The sequence below is a fragment of the Alosa alosa genome, chromosome 9 (assembly GCF_017589495.1).
Source record: "Alosa alosa isolate M-15738 ecotype Scorff River chromosome 9, AALO_Geno_1.1, whole genome shotgun sequence".
NCBI lineage: Eukaryota > Metazoa > Chordata > Actinopteri > Clupeiformes > Clupeidae > Alosa > Alosa alosa.
This window is the reverse complement of record NC_063197.1, coordinates 34,416,437-34,430,181: the sequence shown is the minus strand read 5'-3', so window position 1 is coordinate 34,430,181 and position 13,745 is coordinate 34,416,437. Positions and strand designations below refer to the sequence as shown.

The following is a 13,745-nucleotide window of genomic DNA, read 5'->3' as shown; positions in this document are numbered from 1 at the left end:
TAAAACCCACAAGTGAATGGCCTGACAGTTTGGAAGGACCAATTATTAGGCCAAACATGCAGTTCTCAAATAGTTTTCCTGGGATTACAGGAAATACCTGAGTCAATGCTGTCTCTCACGGCTAGCTAGAATGGCTCCTTCAAAATTCAGAATATTAGGCCTGTTATCAATGATGTCAAAACACATTATGTCATGACTACAATTTTGGATGATGGATGCATATTTTGTATTTTTATATGTAGGTTTTTGCTTTCTTGATTCTACTAATATTACATTGAATTTGATTTGTAAAGGGTCTTTGTAAACTCCCTTTGGTTACACTTTACTTGACAGTGTCGACATAAGAGTGACATGACACTGTCATGAACGTGTCAGAAACAAGTTATAAACGTTTGACATAACGCTTCTGTCATTAAGTGTCATTCGGTTTTTGTCATTACAAGTTAGGGTTAGGATTAGGGTTAAAGATTAGGATTAAGGTTAATGTGTCATGTCACTTTTATGTCAATACTGTCAAGTAAAGTGTTACCCTTTTCTGTCATAATTATGAAAGTGGACATAAACAACATGCTGGAATACAATTAATATTTTATTTATGTATACAGACAATAATTATAATACTTTACACTTCATTTATGAACCCAGTTGGATATAAAATATGACTTTTAAAATATAACTAAACTAAGACATCCTTCAAATAATATTCTTCAAACCTTAAATATTTGGTTGATTTACACTTTGTAACAGTTAAATTATAATTTAATTTCTCTGTAAATAAAGGAATAAAGGAAGGAATCCCATCTCTGACACTGTATAGGCCCTGGGTACAGTGGTATAGGCCGTGGGATTGAGTAGAGTTGGGTGGCAAAACATGGATCAACTGATCCACAGGCTTACTGTAAGACAAAACTGACATTTAACTATTAAAAGTAACAATAGCAATGAGAAGTAACTAAAGATCCCTATTTTCCTGAAACAGTCCTGGATAGCAGACATACAGTGGAGTCAATCAAAACAAAGCTGATCAAACAACATAAAAGCCCAAATAATCGTACAATGTGCTCACTTACAAAAATAATAAAGTTACACAAATGTGTCATATTTTTATGATCAAGGATCAGAAATTATCCTTTGTAGTCTTCTGTCACTTTCAAAGTGAACAACTTTAACTAGAGGCTCCTGCCACTACGTGGTTATGTAAGGGGACCTCTGCAGACGAGCTGGATCTACTGGCACTGGCATTATGCAGCATTCTATATCCTTATACAGCATTCTATATCCTTATACAGCATTCTATATATACAGCATTCTATATCCTTATACAGCATTCTATATCCTTATAGAAACTCTAGCCAGCGTACAGCATTTATATATCCTTATAAACTCCACATAACTCTATATTAACACGGCACAATACACTTTAAAAACCAAAGCAGACATTCCCCTATACATACATACATAGCAGGGAGCTTTGACAGTGTGACTGGCTTTCATTAACAGTGTATTACAGAGAGCTGTAGCTCAAGTAACGGAACCCCTTCAGTCACATTTAATAGTAAAAGGCGTGACCTGAGACGCAGCAGATTGATTGTAACAGATTGCAAAGTTACCAATCGATTCCTGCGGTTCAAGTTGAGTTTTCTGGCAGATAAATAATTTAGTGTGCTTTCCTGCTAATAGGCACTTCCAATCATATCTGAAAGATTATTGATGAACTAACTTTTCTGCTGTAATCTGAGCAACACATTAGGACAGTACTGTAGATTATCCACATTTTTAAACAAAACATCTACTGGTAAATAATGCCAACATACATCAATAACAGTGCACAGTATGCTAAAAGATGGCTATTACACTTCTCCCTATGCTAGAGTTCTAGTGCTCTGCAACAGTAGACCATCGACCATCTCATAAATGCTTCTTTACAGGCCCACACATGAATGCACGTTATGTGCCAGTTATGTACTCCAGACACCTGCAGAGTTCTTCTTAGATGTGCCCTCTCCTGCAAGGGTTCCTGCAGAGTTTTTTTTACCTCTCCTGCAAGGGTTCCTGTAGAGTTCTCCTGTAGAGTTCTTCTCAGATATGCCCTCTCCTGCAAGGGTTCCTGTAGAGTTCTCCTGTAGAGTTCTTCTCAGATATGCCCTCTCCTGCAAGGGTTCCTGTAGAGTTCTCCTGCAAGGGTTTTAGTGTTTGACTTTTGTAAACAAACAGCATGTTAGAAAAGAGCGAAAAGAGAGGATAGTGTGTGACATGGCTTCCTTCATGAGACATCATTAGGCGAACTTCATACTGGAGCAGACACAGCAGGCAAGGGGGGTCATAGGGGTCATAGGGGTTAAATCTCCTCTCTGACCGCCTCACTCCGTCCTTGGTTAATTTAAAGAGGCCAGCTGCCTTGCGGTAACACCAACAAGTATTTCCTTTGGATGTGCTGGTGTGTGTGTGTGTGTGTCACCACTTGATGAAGACGAGGCCTGCCAGGATGCCGTAGCCCAGGATGAGGAAGAGCACCTTGAGCAGCCGGTCGTGTTTGTCCTCCAGCTCGCGCGACAGGATCTCGAAGAAGGTGATGAAGAGGAAGGTCCCGGCCGCCATGCCCTGCAGCACCACCGACACGATGCTGCCCGCCAGGTTCTGCGCCGTCTCGATGCCCATGCCCAGTCCGATGCCCACCGGGATCATCAGGCTCACCGTCACCGCCAGCTTGGTGGCGTCCCGCATGGGCAGCCCGGCCTTGGCCACGCTGACCCCGAGCGCCACCGCTGCCAGCGTCTCGTGGACGGCCACGCCGATGAAGAGGCTGCCCAGCTTGGCGCCGTCCTCCTGAAGGCCCAGCGCGAGCCCCTCGAACACGGAGTGGGCGGAGAGCGCCAGGACCAGGCTGGCGAGGCGCAGAGGGCCGGCGCGGGCCAGCTCGGCCGGACTGAAGTGCCCGTGGTGCCCGTGCCCCGGCGCTGCCCCCCCGCGGGGCGGCGCGATGAAGGGCGTGTCGTACTCCGAGTCGCTGCCGGCCTCTGAGCCGCCCGCGTTGAACGTCTCCAGGTCGATGAAAGACGGCCGCTCCTTCCGGAAGGTCAGAACAGCCTGCTCCACGAACACGGTGAGGAAGAAGCCGAGCATCATCATGGTCTCGGCCAGAGGGTAGTCCGTGCTGACCTTCACCGCCTTCAGCACCTCCTCCACCTGGAGGGTTCAATGGATGTATACTAATTACATTTACATTACTAACTAATGGATGTATAGTAATGACATATGCATTACTAACTATGTGTGCAATGTAGGTAGGTACTAATGACATATCCGTTACTAACTAATAACTAATGGGTGCAATAGATACTGATTACATATACATTACTAACTAATGGATGTATAGTAATGACATATACATTACTAACTATGTGTGCAATGTAGGTAGGTATTAATGACATATCCGTTACTAACTAATAACTAATGGGTGCAATAGATACTGATTACATATACATTACTAACTAATGGATGTATAGTAATTACATATGCATTACTAACTAATGGGTGCAATAGATACTGATTACATACACATTAACTAACTAATGTATGAACAACTGGGGCAGCCGTGGCCTACTGGTTAGCGCTTCGGACTTGTAACCGGAGGATTGCCGGTTCGAACCGCGACCAGTAGGCACGGCTGAAGTGCCCTTGTGCAAGGTACCTAACCCCCGAGCGCCGCTGTTGTTGCAGGCAGCTCAATGCGCCGGGATTAGTGTGTGCTTCACCTCACTGTGTGTTCACTGTGTGCTGAGTGTGTGTCACTAATTCACGGATTGAGATGAATGCAGATCCCTCACAGGATCAAAAGAGTATTTATACTTATAGTTAACTAATTACATATTACTAAATAAATGACATTAATTACATATACATTACTGAATAAATATCTTTTCTTTAACCGTTATCCATGTGTGGTCTTTGTGATCCTTCAGAACCTCCTTCAAACGCGCTGGTCAGTTAAAGAGTTTTAAACGCGCTGGTCAGTCCTCTGTGAACCCACCTTCTCCCTGACCGCCGGCAGCAGAGCGTTGAAGCAGGTGGCCAGGAAGACTCCGCCTCCGAAGGCGTTGCTAAAGGCCACGGCTCTCCGGTACCGCTGGGCCTTCTCGCTGTCCACTCGCATCACCCTCACGGGCACCAGGATGCCCCCGAGCATGAGCGCAAACACACCCAGCAGGCACAGGATCTTAGCTACCACTATCTCCATGGTAACACGCTAGTAATGGCCACGGTCAGGAGACTCTGTTGCTCTGCAAGACGCTTAATTCACCGCCACTGGCCAGTACTGTCATCTCCACTCTCCTCCTTTGATGTACACAGACGACATCCCAGCTTCAGCCTACAAAGCGCAGTTCATAAGATAGTTCATTTAGATCAAACTCTACCATCATATGTTGATGACATTCTCATTTTCAACCTGTTTACAGTAATCATTTCACAGAATGTCTTTCTCTGTAGTTCTGCCTTTGTAAACACAAAAGTTTTGAGACTGCATATAGAGATATATTAATCAGACAAGTTATATCATGATATTAGCATGTGCCTCTCTCAAAAAGATATACACTTTCTCACACCTGCTGATGAGCTCAGGGTCGCCTTGGCTTTCAGTGCAGGTTATTAGTCACGGTTCTCTAACGAGCTAGGTTAATAAATGGCTCGACCACAGATGTGAGAGGAAATAACGTGTCAGCAACCTGTAACGTTACCATTTTGTTCATCACTACTAACTCTGCTAACCAGCATGGAGACATTAATAACATTAGATTCGTTTAGATGAACGTAAATACAATCAAATATATGTCCAGTTCAATACAGTGCATCATTAGCTACGTTTGCAATTTCCTCGTTAGGAGACAACAAGGAAACAAGAAGCTAAAATCTGATAACGCTAGGTTAGCTAGCTAAACATCTGTTTACGAGTTAGCAATAGTGGCTCTGGTGGTATAAACACAAATAACGGGGGTTAACCGCAATAGTGACTGAACAGCTTGGGCGAATTTTCAACCAAGAAATTGCTTGCTAACTCAAGCTGATGTAAACAGAGGCTGTTCACCTGTGATAGCATGCTAGTAAACTAGTAGGTATTTAGTCGTCATCAGCGCATCTTATTTTCAAACATTAACGTTACTCTTTTCACATTTAACGTTACCACACCACGCTGCAGCTAACTCCTTAGATATAATGTGTATTTAGAAATGTTGTACATCGAAACATGGTTAATCTACCTATTTCTTCCTCCTCGGATACTTCCTGCTGCTTGAAAACGCTGTTGCACCTGTCCGGTCAGCCTTGTGCAGCCAGTCAGCAATGGAGGATGTGACGCAGAATGCCAAAATAAGTTCCCAGTTTAAAAAGAATGATTAATTCATTAATTTCTATCTAAATTAAATTACATTTTAACAGATCATATTTTTGTGTTTAATACTAGGAGAACATGTTTCATTCTAGTCAGCAGTGACTGCTACTGCCGCTTTGGTGCATTGATAAAGTTGTTATTCAGTGACATACAGACACTTTTGATTTCGCTCATTAATATTAGTCCGTCTGATTATTAGGTCATTAGACAGCAGTGAAAAGACAAATAAAATCACCAGTCAAATCTTGCAATGACAATAAAACGACTGTGGCGTGGTAGCCAATACACAATAGGTCTAGTAATGCTGTGAGTTATATTGTACAGCCATGCCATGTGCTCGACAATGAAGAAATGTACAGCATTGTTTCAAAATGAACAGGAAGACCCTTCAGTTCACGATGTAAAATTTCCAATTTCTTTTATTCAAAATGACAGTATTGTGGGACAAAGAAAAAGAGGGGCAGTTGTCACATGTTGATATACTTTCATAAAACTGTCACAATTGGACTCCAACTGTGCAATATTAACACACTGCTTCAGAGAAGAACAAAATAACCTTCAAATGAGATGACAATACTTTAATCTTATGTGGCATTCCACGTTACATTGACTCCCCGGTCCTACGCCATGTCACCCCCCTTTAGTACAGAACAGTGTCTGTACCCCAGCCTCCCCGGCAGCCTAAGATGGGGCTCCTTAGCAGTCTACAAATCACTCACTTGCAGATCATTCCTTCCGATATGACAAGGTTCAATGGCAAATGTTAGTAGCCCCATGTTATATTCATATACACACAGCAGGTGCTACAGTGAGGGTGTCTGAGTGAGGTGCTCGGATCCAGCTGCAGTCCAGACACCTGAAACTAGATCTGTCATTCCTACGTGATTCAATGGGCAGGACTGGAGAAGTCAAAGACTGGGGCCAGGCGTGCTCTTTTATACTCCTGTCATAAACCAGGGTTTATCCCTGGGGTAGCAAGAATTATACAAATAAAAAAAACGGACAGTCTGTCTTCTGGAGTCCTTGCACAAGCCATTCACCTTTAAAAAGCAAAGAACAGGCCCAGGTTAGTAGCACGTAGACCAACCCCCAAACCAATAATGTACTGTGATATAAAAACTGCTTATGTTATGCCATTTGGCAGATGCTTTTGTCCAAAGCGACCTAGAGTATATGAACACTACATGAGTTAAAAAAATAATAGTTTCAAATAAAGTTTGAAAGTCTACATTAAGCATAATAGTAATATTAATACTAACAATGACAATATCAATAGTTTAATACTTAAGTTTGACTGCTGTCACTGCAGTGGTGATGGCATTAAGGAGGAGATGAAGCTACAATAAAGGCCATATCCAAAATGAGGCCACAAAAACAACCAGAGGGGAATTTAAGTGGGTAATAATAATTAAAAGTGTCAACTGCTCTTGAATTTTCAGTAACACTTTATTTTAAGGGGTCCTTGTTGCAGGGTATCTACATAATGAAGTAGAGTGTAACAACCTATGTAACAATATGTAATATCACATATTTATGTTGTCCATGCATATATTATATGTAATATCATATACTTGTGTTGTCCATGCATAATGTATGTTTGTGTACCTACATACTATTAATGCATGTGTAATAAGAAGTGCTTTTTACAATACTTTGCCAGAGTGGCCTCTCTGTTTGGGGAAAAAGTGGCTATGGGGTGAACTTTGGGACTCTTGTCACCCCAACATTAAAGCGCAACTCCGGTTGTGTCGATGCACTGGAACAAGGACCCCTTAACATTTTCAAAAGTACCCAGACAATGCTAGCTGGGGTTTTAGGACCACAGCAGTGAACAATTGACAAGCTCACCATGTGGGATTTCCTGGCGGGCTGGTGAGGGCTCACCTGTGAAGGGAGGGGCTAGTGAGGGCTCACCTGTGAAGGGAGGGGCTACTGAGGTGCTCACCTGTGAAGGGAGGGGCTACTGAGGTGCTCACCTGTGAGGCGGTCAAGGCTAGTGAGGGCTCACCTGTGAGGTGGGAGGGGCTAGTGAGGGCTCACCTGTGAGGCGGTCAAGGCTAGTGAGGGCTCACCTGTGAGGCGGGAGGGGCTAGTGAGGGCTCACCTGTGAAGGGAGGGGCTAGTGAGGGCTCACCTATGAAGGGAGGGGCTAGTGAGGGCTCACCTGTGAGGCGGTCAAGGCTAGTGAGGGCTCACCTGGTGAGGCGGTCAAGGCTAGTGAGGGCTCATCTGTGAGGTGGGAGGGGCTAATGAGGGCTCACCTGTGAAGGGAGGGGCTAGTGAGGTGGTCAAGGCTAGTGAGGGCTCACCTGTGAGGTGGTCAAGGCTAGTGAGGGTTCATCTGTGAGGTGGTCAAGGCTAGTGAGGGTTCATCTGTGAGGTGGTCAAGGCTAGTGAGGGTTCATCTGTGAGGTGGTCAAGGCTAGTGAGGGCTCACCTGTGAGGTGGTCAAGGCTGGTCAGGCCTCACCTGTGAGGTGGGAGGGGCTAGTGAGGGCTCATCTGTGAGGTGGGAGGGGCTAGTGAGGGCTCACCTGTGAGGTGGTCAAGGCTGGTGAGGGTTCACCTGTGAGGTGGTCAAGGCTGGTGAGGGTTCACCTGTGAGGTGGTCAAGGCTAGTGAGGGCTCATCTGTGAGGTGGGAGGGGCTAGTGAGGGCTCATCTGTGAGGTGGTCAAGGCTAGTGAGGGCTCACCTGTGAGGTGGTCAAGGCTAGTGAGGGCTCACCCGTGAAGGGAGGGGCTAGTGAGGGCTCACCTGTGAGGTGGTCAAGGCTGGTGAGGACTCATCTGTGAGGTGGGAGGGGCTAGTGAGGGCTCACCTGTGAGGTGGTCAAGGTTAGTGAGGGCTCACCTGTGAGGTGGTCAAGGCTGGTCGTCATTGCTGGAGCTGGGCGGCCGACTGCGCATCTGACTCCGCAGCATCTCAATCAGCTCTGGGTTCTGTTGCTGCATCTGCTGGGCAAACTGTTGGCCTCTGTCACACACACACACACACACACACACACACACACACACAAAATCAGACTAAAGCAAGACTTGCTTAGCAGGATCACAAGTCAGTCAGTCAGTCAGTCAGACTGATGCCCAATGAAAACAAGTCAGTACTTAAATGGGACTCACGCCTGGATGAGTCCCGAGAGGTCGTTGGGACCCGCTCCTCCTGCTGCTGTTGCTCCTCCTCCAAGGCCTCCTCCTAGGCCTCCTCCTAGGCCTCCTAGTCCTCCTCCTAGGCCTCCGAGTCCGGCGCCAAGTCCGACTCCTGGTGCTGCCTCCGGTCCAGCTCCTGGTACTGCGCCTGGTACCGCTCCTGGTACTGCGCTTGGTACCACTCCAGGTGCTCCGGGTGCTCCAGCATAGGCTCCAGACATCATCCCAGACACCCTGATCAATGCAAGACACCCTGATCAACACAAGACATCATCCCAGACACCCAGATCAACACAAGATACTACGGTTGATGATGTGTACAGTAAACCGTTGCGATGTGTGTGTTTGTGTGTGTGGGGGGGTACATATTGCCATATGTCTGTACAGAAATTACATAGCCATTCTGATCAACACATTATCCCAGATACCCTGATCAACACAAGACATCATGTCAGATACCCAGATCATTACAGGTCAGATGGAATAATTACGAAAAAATGTACAGAAACTTGGTGTCACTGTATCGATAAGTTATCACCAGCAGAACAGCTGCCATGTAGTGCCATCTCAATTCTTTTTTTTCCAACCCCTACTCAGCAGCGGCTTTAAATAAGACTAGCAAGTTGTAAAAAGCAATTGAGTTCAATAGTACTGGTGTCCTCACAAATAGATATTATGAAAGATAGAGGCCATGCAAGCCAGATGTAAGCTACAATACTATGGCAAGCCATCATGAGAGCCACACAAATGCACCACAAGTCAGATGTAAACAACTGAATTACAATAAGCATTACTATGTGCAAGAGAACACTAATTTACACTCTAACAGTAGCACAACAGTCCAAGACCCTACACTCGGTGGCCATATTGTAACGCCTTTTGGGCACTTAATATCGGGCATCTATTTCGGCAGAAATGCACGTGTGCAAGGCATCGCGACACAAACCTTGCTCCAGCAGCGAGATCACAACACATGATTGGCACGATGTATTCACAACACCCCACATCACTTTTTTTCCACGGAAGGTGCGGGATACGCGTAGATAACGTAACTGCCATATTGCCGTTCCAAACTAACCCTATGCATTTCTATGGAGGGGTTTTTGAGTGCTGCGTCTCCTCATTAGAAAGTCTCTGGTTTAGGCAACAGTCTGAGTTTAGTTATGTTACACCAAAAGCAACCTAATTCCACCTTACTTTACTTGAACCAAACAAATGTCAAAGTGCACTAACCAGAGGACAGAGGAGATTAACACAGCATCCATATTACTCACAGTTGTTGAACTTGAGGATTATTCATCAGATTTGATGCCTAATGGGGGAAAAAAAGGCAGTTTGTTTCAGTTAACATTTCAAGTCACAGGTCTGAATGATCCAACCTAATTTTGTAGAAGTAAGTCCAAGATGTCACCCTCACCATGTTCATGAATCCAGGATTACTGAGAAGGCCGGCTAGGTCCACTCCACCCATTCCCCCTGTCTGGAGAAGATAAGCGTGGACAGTGAGAAGCGCTGACGAGGCAGATTTGAATGCTCGGATAAGTCTCATGGTTTAACGGACATTACAGAGGTCACACCAAACACCTACTGGACTTGGGGTCTCTTTCATCTTCTGTTCTGCTATTTTCAAGTTGGATTTGTACGTGTCGTTGTCCGGGTCCAGCTCCAGTGCTTTCTTGTAATAGCTAACAGCCTCTGTGTGTTTGTTTAAACTTGCCAGCGCCAGCCTGTAATTGAACAAGACCATTGGCTTAAGTCACATCTGTGCACCTTAGCGCGAGTCACAGCACCAGTCACATAAAAAAGAAAGATATGGTAAAGCATAAGTACCCCATTCTCCCGTGGGCTTTGCTGTAGTTTGGATCAATCCCAATGGCTTGTTCACAGTCTTGGACAGCTCCGGCATAGTTTCCCAACTTACTATATGCAGCAGCCCTGTCAAATAATTCAACTATGCAATATTACAGACCAAACATATTCTACAGCAATGTCAATCTGTGCAAAGGCAAGATAGCATGACTGAAGCCAAACTTATGAGGGTAAAAGTGTCAGTCTATACCTGTTGCAATAGTAAACAGCATTTTCAGGGTTAAGTGCGATAGCCTTTGAGTAGAACTCCACAGCAGCGCCGAAATTCTCAACTTTCATTTGGTCGTTACCTGTAACAACATACAATGCACTACATCAGTGACATCATGACTTTTTGTTCCCCCTGTGACAACATACAACACTACATCAGTGACATCATGACTTTTTGTTCCCCCTGTGACAACATACAATGCACTACATCAGTGACATCATGACTTTTTGTTCCCCCTGTGACAACATACAATGCACTACATCAGTGACATCATGACTTATTGTTCCCCCTGTGACAACATACAACACTACATCAGTGACATCATGACTTATTGTTCCCCCTGTGACAACATACAACACTACATCAGTGACATCATGACTTTTTGTTCCCCCTGTGACAACATACAACACTACATCAGTGACATCATGACTTATTGTTCCCCCTGTGACAACATACAACACTACATCAGTGACATCATGACTTTTTGTTCCCCCTGTGACAACATACAACACTACATCAGTGACATCATGACTTATTGTTCCCCCGGTAACAACATACAACACTACATCAGTGACATCATGACTTATTGTTCCCCCGGTAACAGCATCTATCCGAAGAGTCACTGACACTGGCAGATGGTGACTCACTCAAGCCAAGACTTGGCTATTTATACAGCGCATTTCATACACGGGGTAATTCAATGTGCTTTATATAAACAAAAGCAAAGAATAACAGTAAATAAAAGTATGAAAGGACAATATTGTTTTTAAGTACATATTAATGTAGTAAAGTACATAAAATACAGCAATTAAAGACATAGAAGACACAATGTAGAATATTTAAAATACAGTGTATAACAACGTACGGTTACTGGAACACAGCCAACAACTTCACCTTCTGCTTCCTCACCTCCCCAGTTCTACTGATGCACTAAATTTAGTAATAGATCAGCTAAACCAAACTCACTGATCAGCTAAACCAAACTCTCTGATCAGCTAAACCAAACTCACTGCTCAGGTCATCTCACAGCTCTGATCAGCTAAACCAAACTCACTGATCAGCTAAACCAAACTCACTGCTCAGGTGATCTCACAGCTCTGATTAGCTAAACCAAACTCACTGCTCAGGTCGTCTCACAGCTCTGATCAGCTAAACCAAACTCAGTTAACAGGTGATCTCACAGCTCGGCCCATACCTTCAGTTTTGAGTTGCTCGGCTTCTGCAATCTGCTCGGCTGAAGGAGAGTGCACCCTGGAGTTGTTTTCCGCTTGGGAGGCATTAGGACACTGCAAGTAAAAGGCAAGAGAGGCACTTGTTGTAACACTTGTACACAAATGCACAACAATTATACGTAACAGAATGTTGGGTGGTTGTTATTACACACCTTTGCTGTGGCTGAGGCAAAGATCTCTGGTAAGGTCTGGGTGACAGCTAGACTCTGGTCCTCCGTGGAGACGCTGAAGGCCGTCTCTAGACACTGGATTGCAACTGGAACAAAGGTGTGTCAAGTGTAAACATTGGTGCGTGACCTCCAACTTCAGAAATGCAATCCAAAACAGACACATCATATTGAAGTACCTTCTAAACTCTCCTGAGTGTCCGACGACAACCCGCCGGAGTTCACCTGGTCATGAAGGAACTGAATGATGGAGAACGCGAGACGTTTGGTATCCGTCATCTTTCTTGGAGGATGAAACCTCACAAAGTATCAAGAGTTGTGTGAGTACACCTGAAATGGTGACAATCAAAACAAGGCTGTAAACGACCTGTAGGACCACCTTCAGATTGCAAATAAGGCTCTGACTGGCTCATATTTTGATAAATGAAAACAGTCGTGTCAGATCCGTCGTTCTCTTATTGATGATTGCTATTTATTTATTAGTAGCCTATTTGGCATGCAGTATGCCTAGCCTACGTTCTGACATCTTTCCGTCAATATTATTGTCAGATATTAAATGCTAAATTAGTGGCAATAGGAGGTTGCGAGCGAAACACATTGTCAGACATTGTGGAACAGTAGACAACTTCTCTGATTAGAGAAGCATTAGGAAACGTTAGCCTGCTAGTGCTAGTTGGCTAATATTTGCAATCTAGCAAGGAAGTTCTAGAAGGCCAACTTCGCTTATCCTTACCATAGATCCTTACGCAACCATGGCGTTATATCTACTGTCCTTATATTATCAAAACATCAGTTAACTTATCCTCAAGCCAGACTAATGACTCCTTAAGCATGGCTATGATTACAACTAGCTAACTATGCAAGTACATGATTTGCTATGCTGCCTGAGCGCAATAGCTAGCTAGCTATGCTAGATCTAAATAGAAGCTGGATGCATCACAGAAATTTCTAGTCCTAGCTAACCCACGCCGGTGAACTTCCAAGTTAGCTAACATAGCTAGCTAGCCTGTTCTATCAAAGCACTGATACTTGGGCTGTCAGTTGAACAGAGTTCATATGAAACTATTCAGAATGGCAGATAATATTCTTAGCAAGTATACTCTCTCAAAAGCAACACGAGCTTTTTGACATTTTGATAATTTTACGAAGCTAGCCAACTTGTTTAAGCCATTCCAGCTGTAATATAGTAGCTGCTACACAGCTCGCTAGTCAGCTAACAATGGTTAGTTCAAATGAGTCATTAAAAATAGCTACACTGCATCTAAGGGCAAATGCGAACATTATGTATCAATATTGTAGTGATAATGCACATATCCTAAGATAGCGAACCAGTGCGTCCCGTTAGCTTGTCATCTAACGTTACTCTTGCCTTACCAGTTGTCTTGCTGTCTCACTTCAAAGATTCCTTGCAGTATGGTGTAAACCTAAGGTGTAATATGAGAAATACGGCATGTGTGAAACGTCACATCCAGGGAGGAATTGAGTTGGCGACCCACCCAGCTAGGGCAGATTTCTCACTAATAGTTGGAGAAGTTAAAATGACAACACAGAGAAAATCATAAACATGACAAACTTGACATTGACATTCAGTGTTCAGTCGTTGTTTTGAAAGTTATACGTATGCCGTTTGCATGTGCGACACGCAACTTAGGATCTGATTTATTAGCTTTGCATCTGGTTGGTACGTTAGTTGACAGTAAGCAGTGTTTGTTTGCATGTGTGAAACAGAAAAC

General features: G+C 44.2%; 2 protein-coding genes across 2 annotated transcripts; both read right to left on the bottom strand.

The window, feature by feature from the left end:
* Positions 1–571: 571 nt before the first annotated feature.
* On the bottom strand, positions 572–5,347 carry LOC125300263 (zinc transporter ZIP3-like). The gene is made up of 3 exons (XM_048252014.1): positions 5,256–5,347; positions 4,031–4,369; positions 572–3,186 (listed from the first exon to the last, which is right to left on the bottom strand). The coding sequence occupies exons 2-3, from the start codon at positions 4,235–4,237 to the stop codon at positions 2,455–2,457; spliced, it is 939 nt and encodes a 312-aa protein (XP_048107971.1). The 5' UTR covers positions 4,238–4,369; positions 5,256–5,347; the 3' UTR covers positions 572–2,454.
* Positions 5,348–5,787: 440 nt separating this feature from the next.
* On the bottom strand, positions 5,788–13,487 carry sgta (small glutamine rich tetratricopeptide repeat co-chaperone alpha). The gene is made up of 12 exons (XM_048252013.1): positions 13,387–13,487; positions 12,192–12,342; positions 11,998–12,101; positions 11,809–11,899; positions 10,593–10,692; positions 10,364–10,468; positions 10,122–10,260; positions 9,951–10,013; positions 9,808–9,845; positions 8,507–8,767; positions 8,238–8,360; positions 5,788–6,426 (listed from the first exon to the last, which is right to left on the bottom strand). Exons 2-11 carry the CDS (start codon positions 12,289–12,291, stop codon positions 8,249–8,251), a joined length of 1,113 nt encoding a protein of 370 aa, XP_048107970.1. The 5' UTR covers positions 12,292–12,342; positions 13,387–13,487; the 3' UTR covers positions 5,788–6,426; positions 8,238–8,248.
* Positions 13,488–13,745: the final 258 nt, after the last annotated feature.

What these genes read in the sequence shown, in the direction of transcription:
- LOC125300263 (XM_048252014.1), bottom strand. Translation starts at nt 4,237, where the DNA reads ATGGAGATAGTGGTAGCTAAGATCCTGTGCCTGCTGGGTGTGTTTGCG. An exon ending in TGCCGGCGGTCAGGGAGAAG is followed by an intron (nt 3,187 to 4,030) that starts GTGGGTTCACAG and finishes TGAACCCTCCAG; the next exon opens with GTGGAGGAGGTGCTGAAGGC.
- sgta (XM_048252013.1), bottom strand. Translation starts at nt 12,291, where the DNA reads ATGACGGATACCAAACGTCTCGCGTTCTCCATCATTCAGTTCCTTCAT. An exon ending in CGAGCAACTCAAAACTGAAG is followed by an intron (nt 10,693 to 11,808) that starts GTATGGGCCGAG and finishes ATGTTGTTACAG; the next exon opens with GTAACGACCAAATGAAAGTT. An exon ending in TGAAAGAGACCCCAAGTCCA is followed by an intron (nt 10,014 to 10,121) that starts GTAGGTGTTTGG and finishes TATCTTCTCCAG; the next exon opens with ACAGGGGGAATGGGTGGAGT.